Source organism: Rattus norvegicus, chromosome 6 (assembly GCF_036323735.1).
Source record: "Rattus norvegicus strain BN/NHsdMcwi chromosome 6, GRCr8, whole genome shotgun sequence".
Lineage (NCBI taxonomy): Eukaryota > Metazoa > Chordata > Mammalia > Rodentia > Muridae > Rattus > Rattus norvegicus.
In genome coordinates, this window is record NC_086024.1 from 105286802 (window position 1) to 105305297 (window position 18496).

At 45.4% G+C, this 18496-nt stretch overlaps 2 protein-coding genes and 3 pseudogenes across 2 annotated transcripts; 1 reads left to right on the forward strand and 4 right to left on the reverse strand.

Annotated features, from left to right (window-relative positions):
• Nucleotides 1-382: 382 nt before the first annotated feature.
• Nucleotides 383-1371, reverse strand: LOC134479424 (ornithine decarboxylase-like; annotated as a pseudogene).
• A 3115-nt stretch (nt 1372-4486) lies between these two features.
• Nucleotides 4487-4906, reverse strand: LOC134479440 (M-phase phosphoprotein 6-like). The gene has a single exon (XM_063262792.1). The coding sequence runs from the start codon at nt 4904-4906 to the stop codon at nt 4499-4501; it is 408 nt and encodes a 135-aa protein (XP_063118862.1). The 3' UTR covers nt 4487-4498.
• Nucleotides 4907-5301: 395 nt separating this feature from the next.
• Nucleotides 5302-6342, reverse strand: LOC134479138 (dnaJ homolog subfamily C member 17-like; annotated as a pseudogene).
• Nucleotides 6343-9012: 2670 nt separating this feature from the next.
• Nucleotides 9013-12091, reverse strand: LOC134479418 (pre-mRNA-splicing factor CWC22 homolog). The gene has a single exon (XM_063262778.1). The coding sequence runs from the start codon at nt 11964-11966 to the stop codon at nt 9882-9884; it is 2085 nt and encodes a 694-aa protein (XP_063118848.1). The 5' UTR covers nt 11967-12091; the 3' UTR covers nt 9013-9881.
• A 3572-nt stretch (nt 12092-15663) lies between these two features.
• LOC134479139 (dnaJ homolog subfamily C member 17-like) lies at nt 15664-16388 on the forward strand (annotated as a pseudogene).
• The last annotated feature ends 2108 nt before the right edge of the window (nt 16389-18496 follow it).

Here is an 18496-nt window from a genome sequence, read left to right on the forward strand (position 1 = left end):
TTCGAATAATAGTCATCCCCTAAAGAGAAAACTGCAAAGTTTGTCCAAAGGGAATGTTAAATAGTCCAACTTTGTCATATTTTTGTGTAACAACCATTCACAATTATTTGTAAGCAATTCCCTCCATCTCTCATTTACCATTTTACAGAAGACATTCTGTTGGCTGATTCTGATAAAGATGGGTTAGGGAACATGGTAAAACAAAAGATTCTACTATACTTGGTATTACAGATTGCTCCAGAAAAAATAAAGGGGAGACCCACTAGTTATCTGGGTTATAAAGTCTAACAAACAATTCAACCACCAAAGATACAGATCTGTAGGGACCAGTTGGGTACCCTTCATGATTTTCCCCAGATGCTGGATGAGTAAATCTTCTGCCCTAGGCCTTCCTATGTGCATGATCATAAGGAATGCAGGTAAACGACCCATACACTCTCCACCATTCACAGAATACATGAAGGCTTGGTCATTGACTCCTCTTCATCATCAGAACAGGCTGCTCCTTCCACACTTTCACTGGGCAATGATGTCGACTGCAACTGTGAAAGCAGAGGAGACACAGTATCTGCCCGGCTCAGCTATGGTTCTCACTCCAGAGTCGGATGGCAAGTCCTCGTCCACAGCTGGGTGGATTACACTGTGTTCCCTTCAAATTTAAGCTTTGTATCTTCAGATCCAGGAGAGCCACCACCAATTTCAAGCAGATCCACGCTGAAACCAACTTCTCATTCCATGTCAAAGACACAGCGGGTGTGTGATGCTGCCTGCATGAAGGTCTCAGGGTCAGTACATCTACTGCCCTCATGGAAGCTGATGGTCTTTTGCCTGTTCCATGAGAAGCCTGCTGGTTTTAAGTGTGGCAACAAACTTGACATTGAGGCGACAAAAGGCTCTGGAAGTGTCAACGTCCATATGTAAAACCAACTTTGCCTTTGGATGTGCTGTGATGACTTTGATTAATTCAATTTCACTGACAAGGTCCTAATGTGGACTCCATTAGTGGCGGCATACTTGACTTGAGACACTTGGTTACAAGGATTTGCATAGGTAATGCTCTCTGGGGGCACCCAAGCCTCTACACCAACTGAATGCCACTCTTGCTTGCACAGTCAAATCCTCTCCCACTTGCAGCTAGAGCTCTGCTGTCGTTCCACTTGTCTGTGGAAGGGAGTCACAAGGCAAGAGCTTTTAGCCATCTCAGATGCTGCTTCAGAATCTCTTCGAGGTGTGATATATAGAAAGCTTCCTTATTGTCAGGGAAGAGTTCTTTCTTTTTTTTCTTTTTTTCTTTTGCTGTAGAATGTCCTTGGCAGTAAAGCCTTCCTCAAGGATATGGCAACCAAAGTTTTCCTTAGTAAAGCTGCTCATGGTTCTTGATATGCCTGCGGAAAACAGCACTGGGTCACTGTTGGACAGACCCAAGGTGAGGACTGCACCAGACCCTGAGGATCATCCAGCCATTTGCTGATGCTGATCCGAGGTGGCGCCGAGCTTCTGGCTAGGGTGGCTGTTGGTGATGTCTGCAGGGTCTGTCCCTCAATATTCTTAATGTTGGTGAAAATGGAACAACACCTCGAAGAGGTTATTGAGAAACCTGAGTAACTAGGCCAAGCAATGCAAGGATGTGTTGACATGGGAAGGGAACCCAGTAATAGAATCCAGGGGATGTGTTTATGCTTCTGTATATACAGAATTGAAAAGCTATGGGTAGGAACAGAACCTTTTACAGTTTAGATCTGACTAATAGAAACCTCTTGTGAGCTGAGACAGTGTCTTCACCAAGCCCAGGTGATTCCCAGACTGTGTCAGTTAATGATTCTTCTACCTGTGCATGCAAATCAACTTCAAAAGGGCTAGCACAGAAACTAGAAAGACAGATTGGGCAACCAATGCTACAGCTACCTTTTCCCAAACTAACCATTTTTTTCTCCCTTGGGGCCCATACAGGAATTGTTCACCCCAATTTAGCAGGAAGCAGTTTTATGAAGATCGTCGCTCTAGTCACTTAATGTGGGGTGTATAGGTTTGGTCATTTAATGTGATATAATTGTTACCTAGGATGAAAGGTTATTATTGGTTATGACCAGGGATTGATAAACATTTAAAAATCATTTTATTTGAATTATTATATATTAGAAATTTAATGTATTTTTTAATTATGTTCTTAGAAATTTCAGATATTTGTCTTACCATTACATATGCAAAGCTATTTAAGTTTTTGTTTGCATTATATTTTGATGGAAATTTTAAATTGTTCTGAAGTACCGTATATTGATAGGAACCTAAGGTGGTTCTTAAATACTGTATATTGATACAACCATGAGGTTTTGTTAAGTATTTATCTATTCTATACATGTGGCTTTTACTGAAAATATGATGGTTTTTACATTAATTCCCATTGCGTGTTGATCACTAATAATAGGAAAAAAGGGACAATTCTTAAAGAAACAGGGAGATATGAAGAGGAAACTTCTAGGTCATTTTGCCAAATGATTTGCTCAGGCACACAGGTAAAAGGATGTCTTGCTAAGGAAACACGTCATAGACTTCTTCTGAAGCGGACACAGGTGAAAGGGTGTTTGGATATAGCAGACAGGTAAAAGGGCTCCTGATGAAGGAGTATAAATCTGACCCCACAGACTGTGGGAGATGAGCACTGGTTTGCTCCACATGGCCATTCTTCAGTAAGGACACTGCATGTATTGGTTCCCCTTACATAGCGTGGTTGAGCTCAACCTGTGATACAGCTGCCATGGAGAGAAGCTTGCCCAAGAACTGCTCGTGAGGTTCCAGCACCAGTTTGTCACCTCTGTGGCCTGACCTCAGGTTGGTGGCCAGCCTGGTGGTTTCTTCAGGATTTAGGTACAGCTGCCTGGTGTCTGCTTGCTGGCAGGACTGGACTGTGGCTGCTGGTTCGATCCTGTTTTCTGCCTGCCTTGAGGACTGGACTGTGGCTGCTGAGTTGTATTTGGTGTTTACTCTGGGATTGAACAGCTGCCCAAGGAGAGGGAGCTCAATCCAGAGAAAGACTGCCGAGCCGGTCCACTTCCCCACATCCTAATAACTTTTCTCTGCCATTACGCCTGCTCTGTGGTGGGCTAGAGGAGAGGTTAAGAGGAGGTTTCAAAACATTTATGCCTACAGGTGGCACCCAAAGTGCCTTAGTCATAATGGGTAACTCTGCTCCTAATGTGGTAGAGGGAACTGTAGATTCTCAGGGGTGAGCAATGTTACTGAAGGAAGTGGATAAAATGGCAGGTAGTGTTGCTGGGTGCTATCCTACTGTGTAACTGGAGGAGATTTTTGATTTTGCTTTGTATGTTCATAAACTATTCTGGAAGTTTGGAGTGAAAGCTGAAAACTCAAAGTTCACTCAATTCTCTTCTGCTAGCAAAGATGACAGACTTGACTATGCACGTAGAGTTTGTGACTAGAATTTGAAATGCTTGGAAAGAAGAGCCAAGCAGAGAACAATGTTCAGGCTCGGTGAATGAGACTGGGAATGTACCCATGATGAAAAGGGGGAAAGAAATAGACTGGAAGGGAAAGTGCTGCCCTGCCCTGCTCCCCGTGCTTTCACTACCAGGTGCCCAAATGCCTCAGGGAGACAAGGGGCTGGGAAGAGCAGGAGGCAGCACAGGCACAAAAGGATGATGTGTGAGTGAGTGCACTCCCACAAGATTTTCTTAGGCCTGCAGAAACGCAAGCATCCTTCCCAGTGTCTCTGCAGCATGTGCCTGCTACTGACGCTATTCCTGACAGTGACCTCACCTGGTGACTGGTGGAAATGCTAGATTTTGAAGCATTTTAAAAATCAACTATTTTCCATCATTACCATAATTGTTAGGAAGTAGTAACAACTCCAGAGGTATCGACTTTTTTATATGAGACACATTTATTATGGAACATTAAAAAATGATCCAGATGACTGTTTAAAATACATAAACCCCACAATTCTATACATAAAGACCTAAGAGCATGCAGATACTCTGGGCTGGAGAGCCATGTCTGTTCCTGGTCAATCACTTCTCAAAGTTCTCAAATACTGAAATCCAAAGCAAATGAATTGGCTTGACATGATTCAAAAAGTAAAATATAAACGTAAGGGCATTAAAACCAAGGCAAGAATTAGTCTCCAATCCTCATTCCTGGAGAGTAACTGAGAGCAGGTGTAGGTGTGTGCCCTGTCTGTGTGTATACTCACACAGAATCAGGCCAAAAGTCAAGGGAGCGGCGTGTACCCACATATGTGAAGCCCCGAATGCCGTCAAAAGGATGTAGAACGTCTATCCTCCTTCTGTCTCAAGAACAGCACATTTCCAACCCTAGGCATTCCTTAGAAGGGACCAGTACCGAGGACAGGAGGGTGAGTTCAGACCATGCTGTTCTCACAGCATCCACTGCATCAGAGGCGTCCATATTAGTCTTCGGGCTTTAAGAACATCTTAATTTTCATGGCTTTTATATTTCCATTTTCATCTTCTTCATCATTGGCTCAGTCCCTATTCTTGGCAAACATTTTCCCAATTGTTCCCTCCAAAGTCTCATATCTTCTTGCCATTTCTTCCTCCGACACGTCAGCCTCTACAGTCTCCTCCTCTTCTGCCGCCGCCACTCTGTTCTTGGAATTCATCTGAAGCAATAACTTCTCAACTTCAGGATTAAAGCCTCTGAAAGGCATCCTTCCATAGAGAATATCTTCACACAGGGAGAAGCTCTGCTCTTCTATGATGAAGCTCTCCTTCTCCTTCAACTCCGGCAAATCCAGGTACCAGTGCTCATCCCTGATCGTCTTCCGTTCCTCCTCTTCTAGCTGTTTCTGGTTTTCCGAGTCCAGGCCCCTCTGCATGAACTTCATGCGCAGCAGGTTTGTGGATAACTTCGTCTTCTGCTCTGACGCCATGTTGGATACATTTTCAGAGGCTTCCCCCTGTACTGCGCTTGCGCAGGGTCAAGAGGAGAGCAAGATGTTGTGTTCTGTGCTAACTTTTTATTCTGATGTAAACAAGATGGGTATGGCAGGATGTAAGTCAGATAAAATAAGCATGGTGGTCAAAAGTCCACATCAATTCAGAAGTCAGAATTGCGTGCTATCCTTATGGTATTGGAATATCCTGAACCTCTTAACGTAATTACTGATTTGTTGAATGCTGGGTTATTTTGCCTATAGGGACTGTTGAATTTGTCCCTGATAACAATGAATTAACTTTATTCAAATGCAACAGGCCATCAGAATTAGAAATTATCCATTACATATTATACATATTTGGTTTTCTTTTTGTTTGTTTTGTAAAAAGTTTATTGGTGATGACTCAGAAAAGGGTGTGGGGTGGGAAGGCTGAAGTCGGGGTACGTGGGCCGCACCTCATCTTCCTGCTGCATCTGCGCCATCAGCTGCCGTCACTCAGTGGCCTGACGCATGCCCATCATGACCAGACTCTTATATTCCCTTTCTGACAACACTGAGCCCTTCGACAGTCCTGGGGGACTGGGGTCCACCGTGCCCTGGGGCTGTCCCTCCAACCAGGAAACCTTCAGAGGGTTGTCAGCCAGGCCCACTTCATTTCTGACGGCCAACTCCGCAGCTCTGACAGTTGCAATCTCCACTATGACATTGCCTGGCTTCCTTCCGGAAACTACCAAGTTGAGAACCTCCCCATACTTATGTAAAAGCCTCAGGAGGATATCTCTGGAGTAGCCCCCTTGGGACTCATCCTCCTTCTTGCACGTCCACTTAAGCTTTAGTTTGGGGTTTCTTTTGCCCTCTCTATTTTCTGTTCTTCCTCTCAGCCTCTGTTCTCGGTCCTGGCGGATCTGCTCCTGGATCAGCCACTGCTGCTCTTCCAACTGTCGGGAACCCTCTTCTCGTAATCGAGCCATCTCCTGCTCTAGTGTGGTGGTGTTCCTGCTCTCCTCCTCTTCCTCAGTACCCTGGGCCTGGGCCTCCCACTCCCTGGCCTCCAGGTGGAGGTTCAGTTTCTTCCTATTCTCGTCAAGTCTCTGGGTCCTCTCTGCAGCCTGCTTCCTGGCTTTACTCTCCTTGTCATAGGCAGCCCTGGCTGCAGCATCAGTCAGTACCTCCAAGGCCTGGGACAGCTGGTGGAAGAGTTCAGCTGCTCTGGGGTTATCTAGATTTTTATCTGGGTGGCAGGAGAGTGCATTTGTCTGTAGGCCTTCTTCACCTCTTTGTCTGTCGCCTTCTCTTCGACGCCCTGCAGCACATAGAGATCCATTTGTACTAGCTCTTTGATCACTGCCATGATTCTGAAAGAATAAAGATTTTAAACTATCCCCCACTGACCCTGCTGTGAGGACAAGTGCACCTCACACTGAAGCACCTCACATAACATGTTTTGGGGATGTAGCCTGTCTATAGCCATCCCAAATCATCTGGCTTCGATAAGGCCTGACTCAACAGTCCTAAGAAAAAAGAGAATTAGGGTCAACTTGCCCCAGAAGCAGGGTGGCCTAGAGTTGAACTCAGCCCAAGTTACAAACCAATGAAATTGCTTTCTGTGACTGTTGCCAACTACCTATGTAATTTTCCCTATAAATACCTTCCCCTAATAGGGCTTAGGGTTGACTCCTCTGTCTCCTGTGTAAGATATGTGTTGTTCCCAGAGCTCTAGTTCCTCAAATATACCTCTTGTTTATTACATCAAGACTCGGTTCTCATGAGTTCTTGGGGGGTTGCGTCGTCTCGAGATTTGAGTGGGGGTCTTCCCCACCCCATGGTCTTTCATTTAGGGGCTCGTCCGGGATCTCACAACCACCCACAACTTCAAAGACCTTCTTGGAGGTAAGGGGGTCCCCAATTGTGTCTGAGTGTGCGGCCGCTGTCTGTGTCTCTGTTCTGGTTCTGGTTAGTATCTGAAAAGTGCTTTGGTTTCGCAGTCGCTTTCTGGAGCTGTAAAGCTCAGAAGCTGTGGTCAACAGACGTGTCGGGAGGACCACAAGCTGCACCCTGAGGGATGCTTCAGGACAACAGGAGAGCCAGGGACACCTGGTGGTCTCCTATTGGGTAGAAGAGGTTCTGTGTTCCTCTTGGAAGAGAAACCTCAAAGACCACTTCATCTGAAACTGCTTTTGGCTGGTGCCTGTGGACTAGGCACAGCAGTTGTTGTCTGGATATTGTGGTTTCTTTGTGTTGTCTGTTGTTTGTCTGTTTAGTGTTTTTTTGTGATGATAGGACAGACAGTAATGACTCCCGTAAGCCTGATGTTAGATTATTGGACAAGTTAGGGACAGAGCACATAATATGTCAGTTGAAGTTAAGAAGGGAAAGTGGCAGACTTTGTGCACCTCTGAGTGGCCAACTTTCAGTGTGGGCTGGCCCCCTGAGGGCTCTTTTGACCTGACTATGATTCTTTGTTAAAGCTATTGTTTTTCAGGAAAAACTGGGAGCACACCTAGACCAGAAACCTTACATCTAGGTCTGGCAAAACCCGGTTCAAAATCCTCAGTACCCTCTGCTCCTCCTAAGATCTATCCTGAGGTGGGGGAGCCTCCTGAATGGCCAGCTCCTCCCCCGTATTTATGCCCCATTTCCTCCCCAGCAGCCTTATGACCTCTGCTCCACAGGAAGAAGAAGCGGGGAGTGGGTTTTCGGCTACAGGTACCCGAAGCTGCAGGGCTAATAGCCCCACAGAGCCTGACTCAACAGTAGCCTCGCCTTTGTGCACTTATGCTGTCCAACCTCCTGAATCCTCTGCCCCCTGAACCCTCAGAGGAGGTCCGGCCCAGGGGATGCAAAGTTGGCTAGCACTCACCCCTGACTCCTCTACTGGCCAGATTCTTGTTTTTCCCTTGCGGGCTTATAGACCTCCCCCTGGTCCAGGCAATGGGATGCAGCCCCTTCAGTATTGGCCTTTCTCCTCCTCTGATCTTTGTAACTGGAAACTTAATCACGGAACTATTTACTTTATTCGTCAAAGAGTTTTACTTGGTCCTCTTGGTGCTTAACTTAGAAGTTAAAAATAATTTGCTTGAGAAAAATGGTTTTCTGCCAGGGAGTTTTATCTTTCTCTCTTGAGCCTCCTTCCCAAGGAGAGATTCTCCTCCCTTTGCTCGACTTGTCCAGTCTAGCTGCTGTTAACAGTTGTGTATGAAGGACTCCAGGTTAGCGAGTGACCCTGTCTGAAGCAGGCATTATCAGAACCTAAAAGCTTTATCTTAGATCCTGAAGAAAAATTCTCCTGTTGCTTAAACATTCACAGCTTCTAAGGAAGGGACAGCGCAGAGTAGGGAAGTGTGGGGCTGAGGGTGGCAGGTTCATGGGCAAGCAAGCTGCAGGCTGTGCATGGGCAGGGGCCTGAGCCAGCTGGAAAAGAGTTTCAAGGTAAAGGGTCGGTTGGCCAGTGCTGATGCTTTGACAACAAAAAGAGTGCATTAAGAGAACTTTGAGAGAGCCTGCCTCCCTCCCCTTACCACTGGCCCTATTCTAAGAGAAGAGTCTGTCTACATGGACAGTGTCTTTGATCCTATCCCTTCAGCAGCCAGTTCCTTCCCCTGTGATCCAAATTCCCCAGGTTGGGGTGCAGGGAAGCCCCTAAAATGGTTTCAAAAAGAATCTACAACAAACTGTGAAGAAGTTTGTTTTGCCCATCAAAATTTAGAATTCAGGCTTTGGCTGTGGCCAAGGTCAGGATTAATCTTTTCTTTTCCATGGGCCTTTAACCCAGTGTGACAGTTTGGTAAAGGGTCCTGAGGTCCTGAAAGTCCTAGGTGAAGCGGTTACAATTCTTATGTCAGCCACTTGGCATCTAACACCCAGGTCCTAACCATCTCTCCATCCTTTTGTTATTAGTTCTTACTAGAGAAGAAGGGGAGACTGAGAGAGGTGAGAAGCCATGGCAGGTGATGTTAAGATTCTGCTCTGTGTATTTATAGGTTGTTGTTAATGTTCTCAAGGGATGGATGGTACCGGGCTTTGCATGTTTGAGTGGGCAATTATATCTTACCAATTGGATCTAAGATTATTGTGTTGTGTGTTCTTTTTTTTTTTAATGATTCAATGAACATTTGTTCCTTTTATTCACAAAACATAAGATTTACCCCTTTGTTGAGTCCCTTTTCTTTATGATTTTACACAAAGAACCTTGAGATATATCAAGTATAAAACATGTCAAAAAAATCTTTACAATTTACAAACAGGTACTTTATACAGAGTTCTCTATAAAATCCATCAATGTAAAAAGGACATTGGACTGAATGTAAGGCGAGTCCAGTTGTCATTAGAGTTATTTGTGTTTTGTTGGAGACTTTTCTCTCCTCCGGTCCTGACTTCTCTTTGATTCTCTAGAATTTTCAGCATATCTGCTAGGTTTTTCCCAGCGTCTCTCAGCACCGTTCTGATACCTGTCGTCATCATCTCCTTTATGACCAGCATGCTTCCTACTCCTCTCTCTTGACTTGGAGCGATCTTTTCTTCTAACATTATCACTGTCCTGATTTCGGGTTCTTTGCTTCTCATTTTCAGAAAAAGAATCTCTTCTCTCTCGCTGCTTCTTCTTTGGCTCGCCATGCCTGTCTCCTGGCTCTCTGTGCGAGCCTTGTTCTCGGCCATTGCCAACTCTGCTGTAACTATTCTCATGACTTCTGTCCTCCATGTGCTTTGCTGGGGGATCTCGCCAGTCTGCATCTCGTGAGTTCTGAGCTCTGTATCTTTCAGACCTTGCTCTCTCAGTCCTCCCTTCCTGATGCCTTTGGTCCTCTCTGCCTCCTTCTCGCTGCCTGTCACGTGCCTGGTGGCTCCTGGCTAACTTATCTACTTCTTCACCTCTGGCCTTTCCTTGTCTTTTCTTTCTTGTACCTTTAGCTGAGGCAGAGCTCTGACTGCTGGAGTAGGAGGAGGAGTTGCTCGCTTCACTGGAGGACTCTTAGCTGCTCTCGCTGCTGTCAGAATCTGAGTCAGAGGAATCAGACCCCGAGGAAGACTCTGAAGATGAAGATGTCAGGACCGGTTTCTTCTGCTCAGCGTCTGGTTTCTGGGCTACAATGACCTTGGGCGTATTTTTCAGATGTTCTCGAAGTTCATCCGTCAATCCTCCGAGACCTATGGAAGTGAAGAAGTTGATGGCAAACCGGGTGTTGCGTGGGTTGTCTCGGGGTAACAGTCCTTCAAAGAACGGTTGAAGAGTTTCATCCTTTAACCTCGCATTCAGTTTAGGAAGACCCATGTATTCACACAGCTCCTGGAAGAAGATCTTGACAAAAATCCTACTGGATGATGTCGTCGTCTCTTCACTCAGCTTTATACACTCGAGAACACTCCACGGAAGTGAGTCTGTGTATAAAAGGTGAGCGAACATCTTAGCAACATTTCTCAATTTGTTTGTCTCTAGGCGGTGGATGGTATCGTACTGTTCCTTGAATATACTTTCAAATGATTCCATGTACTCTTTTTTCAGCATACAAAACCGCCCAGCTAACAGGCCAAAAAATTTTTCATAGGTTCTTTGTTGGGCACAGCAATCAAGTATCATGTTGCAGAGTTCTTTTGTTTGGCTCTCAGCAAACTCCATTTTCAGCAACTTGTGTGCACATTCTTCAAAATCTAAACTTGACTGAATAGCAAGATATATTGTACGGCGAAACGAGACTAGGTTGATTTCTGTTTTATCATGAATAGTTACTTTTTGTCCTCCTTCCTCCTCTTCTCCTTCCTCCTCGTCTTCCTCCTCCTCCTCATCTTCACTACTTCCTGCTTCCTGGTCTGTGTTTGAGTCACTGTCTCCTTCATCAAGGATTTCTTTTTTAATAACCTTGTACTTCTCTTCATTCTCCATAAAATTAGGATCCATCTTAAAAACATTAAGAACATCTTCTGGATTGTAGTCTTCCTCCAAGGGGAGCATGTGTGTAAACAGATCATCCTCTTCCACTAAGTCAAGTCCTTCCAGAATAACAGGGTGGTCCTTGAATCCATCCTTCCGTACAGCAAACATCACTTCAATCATGTACTGGACTCTTTTGTCAATCTTGGACTCATGCAGAATGTTTCGCAGGCGTTCAAAGATTGCATTGATTCCCCTTGGTGACACCTGGGTTAATTTGAGACCACACTCCTTGAGGAAGCCGATAGCTACTTCAACACTGTCATCTGTTGGTCTCTCTAGCAGCAAAGTGAGCATCTCCAGGCACAGAACCTCATGTGCCACATTTTGGTTAATTAGATGTGCCACAAATTTTGAAGCAGTCAGGCAAAGTTGCTTATCGTTCCTTCGGTATCCTTTCCGAAAATTAATAATTAGTCTCTTGAGGATCAGTTCTCCAATCTGTGGGAACTTTGAGTTGATTATCGCCACCAAAGCTGCATAAAGGTGAGTGAAGATGGGAGAAGCGCTCTGTGCTTGCAGAACAGATCTAGACAGCAGTCCTCTCCCTCTGACGATGTTCTCTTGAAGGAGCTCTTGGATAATGATGCTTATATTCGAGATGTTGACCTTGTTGATGAGACCACTGATGGATTTCTTCAGAGCCTCCCAGCTCATCCTCTGGTATGCTAAGCTGTTTTTATCCGTAATCTGCTCCTGCATCATCCTGAGCTTTGCAGGAGGAATATACGCTCCCCCGGTGCGGGTGAGCAGCGGGTCCTGCTCATCCTTCTTCTTCTTCTTCGATGTCGGTTCTTCCTGAGTAGAACTCTGGCTCACTCCTCGGTCTGGGCTCCTCCTTTCTGGAGACGGGGATTTCCGGGACCGTTTGCGATGGTCTGCGTCTCTTTCTCTCTCTCTGCGTTTCTCTCGGTCCCTGCTTCGTAATTCCATGCTGTCATCGTAAGAGTATCCTCTTCTGCATCGCTCATAGTCTGACCGGCTGTAATCAGAATAGTCTCTATCCCGGGGGGACCGGTCTTGTTCTGTATATCTGTCTTCTGGGGAGGAGCTCCTCCTGTGGTATGAATTGTGGCTCTCCCTTCTGTCGTGACCAGAGGATTTCATGTGTGCCACACTACTTTTCATTTTCTGCTGTCGGCTGACCCGATAAACCAGATTCTTCAGGTTTTTTCAAGTGACACGTACTCAATGGTCTGAGTTCCTTGTCAGTTTTCTGTCTCCACACGTCACCGAAAGCTCCACCGCGCCGCCATCACACTGGAAGTGATGTTGTGTGTTCTTTCATGTGAGGGTTTGAGTGTAGGAAAGTGTGTGGCTGGGCCGTATTTCCGCCGAGATATCTAGCAGATATCTTGGGGCACCACAGTGAGGACCTAGCGGGGTAAAAACAAATACTCTTTTCTATTTTATATATTTTTACAGCAACAGACTCTAGCTCTAAATTTCTTAATTTTGGATGCACATGGCCGCTCTGCTGCGGATCGCCATGCTGCTACTACACCTATGACTAATATAGAAGTAAAGTGAAAAGATGTCTTAACTGGTGAATTGTGTGGCCCAGATCCCATGCTTTCGAGATCTAGGGGAGCTGTTGTGTTTTTCCACAGAATCAAGACAATCCAATCTGGGTACCTGAGCGTTTGACTCGCAAACTGCCTCCTGCTCCTCCTGACGATAGAACTATGCACTCTATTATTGCTGGGAATGGTAATCCAGGTTGATTCACTCACCCTGTGGGCTATTGCCAGATCCTGGCCAGTACCTATGCCAGTTCATAGCAATTCTACTGTTTTGCCAACTTTTTTCTCCACCTCCTGTTTGCGTGATGTTCCCTGTATAGTGCAAAATGGAGAATTGCCCCAACGGTATACTGCCACTAATCTTTCCTTGTTGCGTACATTATGTTTTACTCTTAAAAATTCCTCCCAGCCTTCTATATGGCTGCGAAGGACCACATTGGCTAATTGGTTAGATCCTATGAGCAGTAGTGCTATGGGCACTGGGGCCATCCTGGCTGCTTTGAGACAAGTTACCCAAGGAGCCTCTTCAGGCAGCAGAGACACATCAGTCGATAATTCCGCTGATCTGAACATCACAACTTTAATTATGATGCATAATTGTAGTTTTCCATCATGGCCGGGGCAAGGCATTCACACACTAGATAACTCTACCTATCGTAGAGTCTTACCCACTTGGCCTCTGGCTTTCTATTAGCTAATCAATGGATAGATTTAATCCAAGAATAAATTGAAGCATTATATCATATGACACAGCTGTCCTGTGTTTCCTCCCTTAGAGGTTTATGCATTACTCCTTTGCAAGCTAATTTTTCTCAGTATTCTCAACAGGGCAAAGAAATCTCGAATTACCTGAAAGGAAACTGGTCCATGAAAGCAGAGCAACTATCGAGACAAATGCTGATGCAAATTGCTGTCCTTAACAACACTAGATTGGAACCCATCATGTTTGGAGATTTCACCTCATGGATTACTAATGCTTTTTCCTTTTTTTTTCCCCCGCCCTGCTTTTTCCTTTTTTAAGGAATGGGCTGGCATGTTTGCCTGGGGGGCCATTGTCCTCTTGGGATGTGGAGTATGTCTATGGCTCTTCTGCCGTTTACAACGAGAACATGCTAGACAAAAAGCGATTGTTTACCAGGCTATGGTCGCCATTGAAAATGGTGCGTCTCCCAACATATGGCTGCCCTCTTTAAAAAATGAAGAGTTCGCCCTAGATCATTTTTGTCATGATCATGTGAAGTCATTGTATCCAGAGACGGGCAACTTTCCTCGGGCTTGGACCAACCTAAGACACGGGGCCTGGTGGAAATAGGTTAACCCAATGACGGGCAAGGCCAAGTCTCCTAGGGGAACGATCTGAGACAGGAGCAATGGCAATATTGATGTGACACCCTGATCTAGACAAGTCATAGACAGAGGTGGCTACACCCCGTTTAAACATACAGGCTGGTCAAATGCTCCTCTGCCCAGTTTCTCCCCCAATAAACACACACGTATAGCCCAGAACTGTGTGTTACAGCATAAGTTCATTTCTCGCCATTGGGGTGCAGTCCTAACTGCAAGAGTGGCTCTCCATGGCCGAGCTGGGCACTCTGCGAGGCATGTCTGATCTCTCTCAGACCACTACTTCTATCTAATGTTTTTTTTATAAAACAAAGAAGGGGGAGTTGTAGGGAGTGGCACATATAGATAAAAAGATGGCGCTGACATCCGGTGGTTGTTTGTGGTAAACAACCGTACAGTGCATGTGTTGCATACCTCCGGCATCTACAAGGCCAGGGTGATATTCCTGCTAATAAGGTATTTCATGCTCCACCAATCCCTAGAGGACAAATATACAGCCATAGTCTGTTTTGTATATAAGGCGAGTGCCTTTGTTGCTCGGGGTCCCCCGTATCGACAATGTGGTGTTCCTGAAATAAAGGCTGTTGAGAAGAATCCGACAGTGTTGCATCTTCCTTGCTGGCCGAGGTGGGCGTGACACTTAACAAGACAAATAATACAATGTCCTACGTTTTGGGTGATTGGGGCTAAATTGATTCTTTAAATGAATCAATCCTGCTCCTCAAATTGGGAATCTGAGTGTCCAAATGCTAAAGATCCTCAACCCTAAAAGGTTTTTGATTGATCAACAAAGAGCCAACAGGCAATGACTAGGCAGGTAGACTGAGGCAGGCTTGTATGTGTCTGCTCTTCTTCTCTGCCATGGTGATCTCCCCCCTTCTTCTGTCCTAGTGCCTAGCCCCTGCATATCTCAAAGTTCTGCAATTATGGAGATGCCTGCACAAATTAAAAGTGAAAATGCTCTCACATATTGTCTTAGTGAGGTTTTTCTAGAGTCACAGAACTTATTGGTAGTCTCTACATACTAAGAGAATTGGTTAATGACTTACAGTCTGTAGTCTAACTCCCCAACAATGATCAGCAGCAGCAGCTGTGAATCTAGGATCTAGCACTGGCTTCCCCCCAGGAGGCAGGCAGGCAACAAAGGACAGACTCTTTCCTTCCGAAAATGTCCTTATGTAAGTCTCCAGCAGAAGGTATGTCCCAGATTAAAGGTGTGTACCACCACACCTGGCTCTGTGGCTTGCTTTGTCCCAGGTGACCTTGAACTCAGATCTCTTTGCCTTAAGCTCCTGGGATTCATAGTCACTTTGCCTCAAGATCTTCATACCAAAATCCAGGCCAGAAACCTATATCTCCCAGCCTCAAGATCAGGATCTAAGGTGTTGGTGGTCTGATGGCTTAGCTGGTGAGACAGCAGCGGTGATTTAATCTCCGTGATGCACACAGAGGTGGCAGCAGGTGTAAAGGCACTGCTCAACATCAGGACCCTCAGTAGCAATCTCGGGTCATGTGCGCCCAAGAGGCTTGCCCTGCAATTCTAGGGCAATGTGACTCTGTCCTGGGAGTGCACAGTTCCATCCATCTTTACAAAGGCTCCCTGCCACAAGCCCAGGGTAGACCAGGATGGTCCCAACTGCAGACAACAGACATGTGGTGAGGAAGGCCTATCCTCTGCTCCAGAGTTCGGTGGCAGTGGGGCAGGGGTGCCAGGCCACATGGGCTCGGGAATATCAAAATCCTCACGAGGTGCATCTCAGTCGTGGCACCAATGTGAGAGTTCCTGGTTCAATCCTGTGATTCGGAACTAATGTTAGCTTTTCAAATCTTGGCCCATGTCTGGACAGAACACACCCAACCACTATGATTTCCTTGAGACAATGAACCAAGTACCCTGTATAAGAAAATCATGTACAGGACTCCTGGGAGTTGTATCAATGCAGGTTTAGGGTAGAATCATGACGGTGACCAAAGAGCTCTTACAGATGGATCTGTACACACTGCTGGGTGTCGACGAGAAGGTGGCAAACACAGAGGTGAAGAAGGCCTATAGACAAAAAGCACTCTCCTGCCACCCAGACAAAAATCCAGATAACCCCAGAGCAGCTGAACTCTTCCACCTGCTGTCCCACGCCTTGGAGGTTCTGACTGATGCTGCAGCCAGGGCTGCTTATGACAAGGAAAGGAGAGCCAGGAAGCGGGCCACAGAAAGGACCCAGAGACTCGAGGAGAACAGGAAGAAACTGAAGCTCGACCAGGAGGCCAGGGAGTGGCAGGCCCAGGCCCAGGGTACTGAGGAAGAGGAGGAGAGCAGGAGCACCACCACACTAGAACAGGAGATTGCTCCATTTCGAGAAGAGGGTTCCCGTCAGTTGGAAGAGCAACAAAGGCTGATCCAGGAGCAGACCCGCCAGGACCGAGAACAGAGGCTGAGAGGAAGAACAGAAAAACGAGAAGGCAAAGGAACCCCCAAACTAAAGCTTAAGTGGACATGCAAGAAGGAGGATGAGTCCCAAGGGGGCTTACTCCTGAGATGTCCTCCTGAGGCTTTTACACAAGTATAAGGAGGTTCTTAATTGGTACTTTCCAGAAAGAAGGCAGGCAAGGCATAGTGGGGTATGCAACTCTCAGAGCTGCGGAGCTGGCCGTCAGAAGTGAAGTCAGAACCAGCCCTTGTGATTAACAAGTGGAATAACTGTTACTAAAGACCAGCTGCTTGGTAATGGGCTAGGGTGGCTGTTGGTGATGTCTGCAGGTTTTCCGTACTCAGAGAAAATGTTTATAAGGTTCTGTTGGTAGCCTTGTTTTTCCTTCTCTGTAGATACATAAGCATAGCCACATCCCCTTAATATTTTTGCAGGTTTCCATACTAAAGTCGTTTCATTTTCACTAACATTAAGAACACTGAGGGTCAGAACCTGCAGACATCACCAACAGCCACCCTAGCGAGAAGCTTGGTGCCACCTTGAATCAGTTTCTGCAAATGGCCAGATGATCCTCAGAGTTTGGTGATGTCCTCACCACTGGTCTGACCAGCAGTGGCCCAGTGCTTTTTCACTGTAGGCATATCAAGAACCGTGAGCAGCTTTACTAGGGAAAAGCTTGATTGCTATTTCCTCAATGAAGGCTATACTGCCAAGGATATTCTACACCAAGAAGAAGAAAGAAGAAGGAGGTGGAGGAGGAGAAGGAGCAGGAAGAAGAAGAAGAAGAAGAAGAAGAAGAAGAAGAAGAAGAAGAAGAAGAAGAAGAAGAAGAAGAAGAAGAAGAAGAAGAAGAAGAAGAAGAAGTTGTTTCTTCCCCTGACAATAAAGATGCTTTCTGTATTGCAGATCTCAAAGACATTCTAAAGCCCAGCAGCGTGTAGAGATCCATCTGTAAGAACTCTTTGGAGAATTGTAGCCTAAACTTGAATTGATACTACAACTCCCAGGAGTTCCATACTTGGTTTACTTATACAGGGTGCCTGGTTCATTGGCTCAAGGAAATGATGATATGGACAAATTATTAATAGGAAACAGGTTTAGAATCCTCTAATTTTCTTGACAGACATGTTTATGGGAAAGGTTTAAAGAACAAAACTTCCATCCCTTAACAAGACAAATAATATAATGTCCTAAGTTTTGGGGGATTGATGCTAATGCTTTAAATGAATCCTGCCTCCAAAAATGGGAATCAGAGTGTCAAAATGCTAAAGATCTTCATCCCCAGATGGTTTTTGATTGATCAACAAAGAGCCAACAACCAATGACTAGGCAAGTAGACTGAGGCAGGCCTGTATGTGTCTGCTCTTCTTCCCTGCCATGGTGATCTCGCCCCCTTCCTCTATCCCAGTTCCTAGCCCCTACAGATCTCAATGTTCTGCAGTTACGGAGATGCCTGCACAAATTAAAAGTGAAGATGCTCTCACATATTGACTTAATGAGGTTTCTCTAGAGTCACAGAACTTATTGGTAGTCTCTACACAGCAAGAGAATTGTTTGATGACTTACAGTCTGTAGTCCAACTCACCAACAACGATCAGCAGCAGCAGCTGTGAATGGAAGTCCAAGGATCTAGCAATGGCTTCCTCCCAGGAGGCAGGCAGGCAACAAGAGACAGACTCTTTGCTCCTTCCAGTGTCCTTATGTAGGTCTCCAGCAGGAGGTGTGTCCCAGATTAAAGGTGTGTACGGATTAAAGGTCCGTCCCAGATTAAAGGTGTGTACCACCTCCCATGGCTCTGGGACTTGCTTTGTCCCAGTTGACCTTTGATTCAGAGATCTCTTTGCCTTAAGTTCCTGGGATTCATAGCCACTTTGCCTGCAGATCTCCATACCAAGATCCAGGCCAGAAACTTGTATCTCCCAGCCTCAAGATCAGGATCAAAGGTGAGCCTTCCAGTTCTGGATTTTAGTTCATTCCAGATATAATCTAGTTAACAACCAGGAATAGCCACTACAAGATCTTATCCAATAAGGTGCAACAATTCCTAGCATATAAGAATATAAAACCTGTTACAATATACCATATAATCCCATGGGACAAGTTATTCTAGAAAGAGTCAATTGTACTATCAAAAGAGATGCCGATTAAATAAAAAAGGAAGTAAAAACGGACAAACAAACAAACAGTTAAAAAAAAAAAAAACAACCCAAGGACAGAATAAATAATGCATTGTTAACTCTCAGGGTTTTTTTCCAAGATTCTTTATTTTCAAAATTATCTCTGTTGTGGTTTGCCCTGGAGTTATCTTTATTTTGATGCTAATTCCACTTCTTCAAGGACAGTCAAGAACTCAGGATTCAGGTGA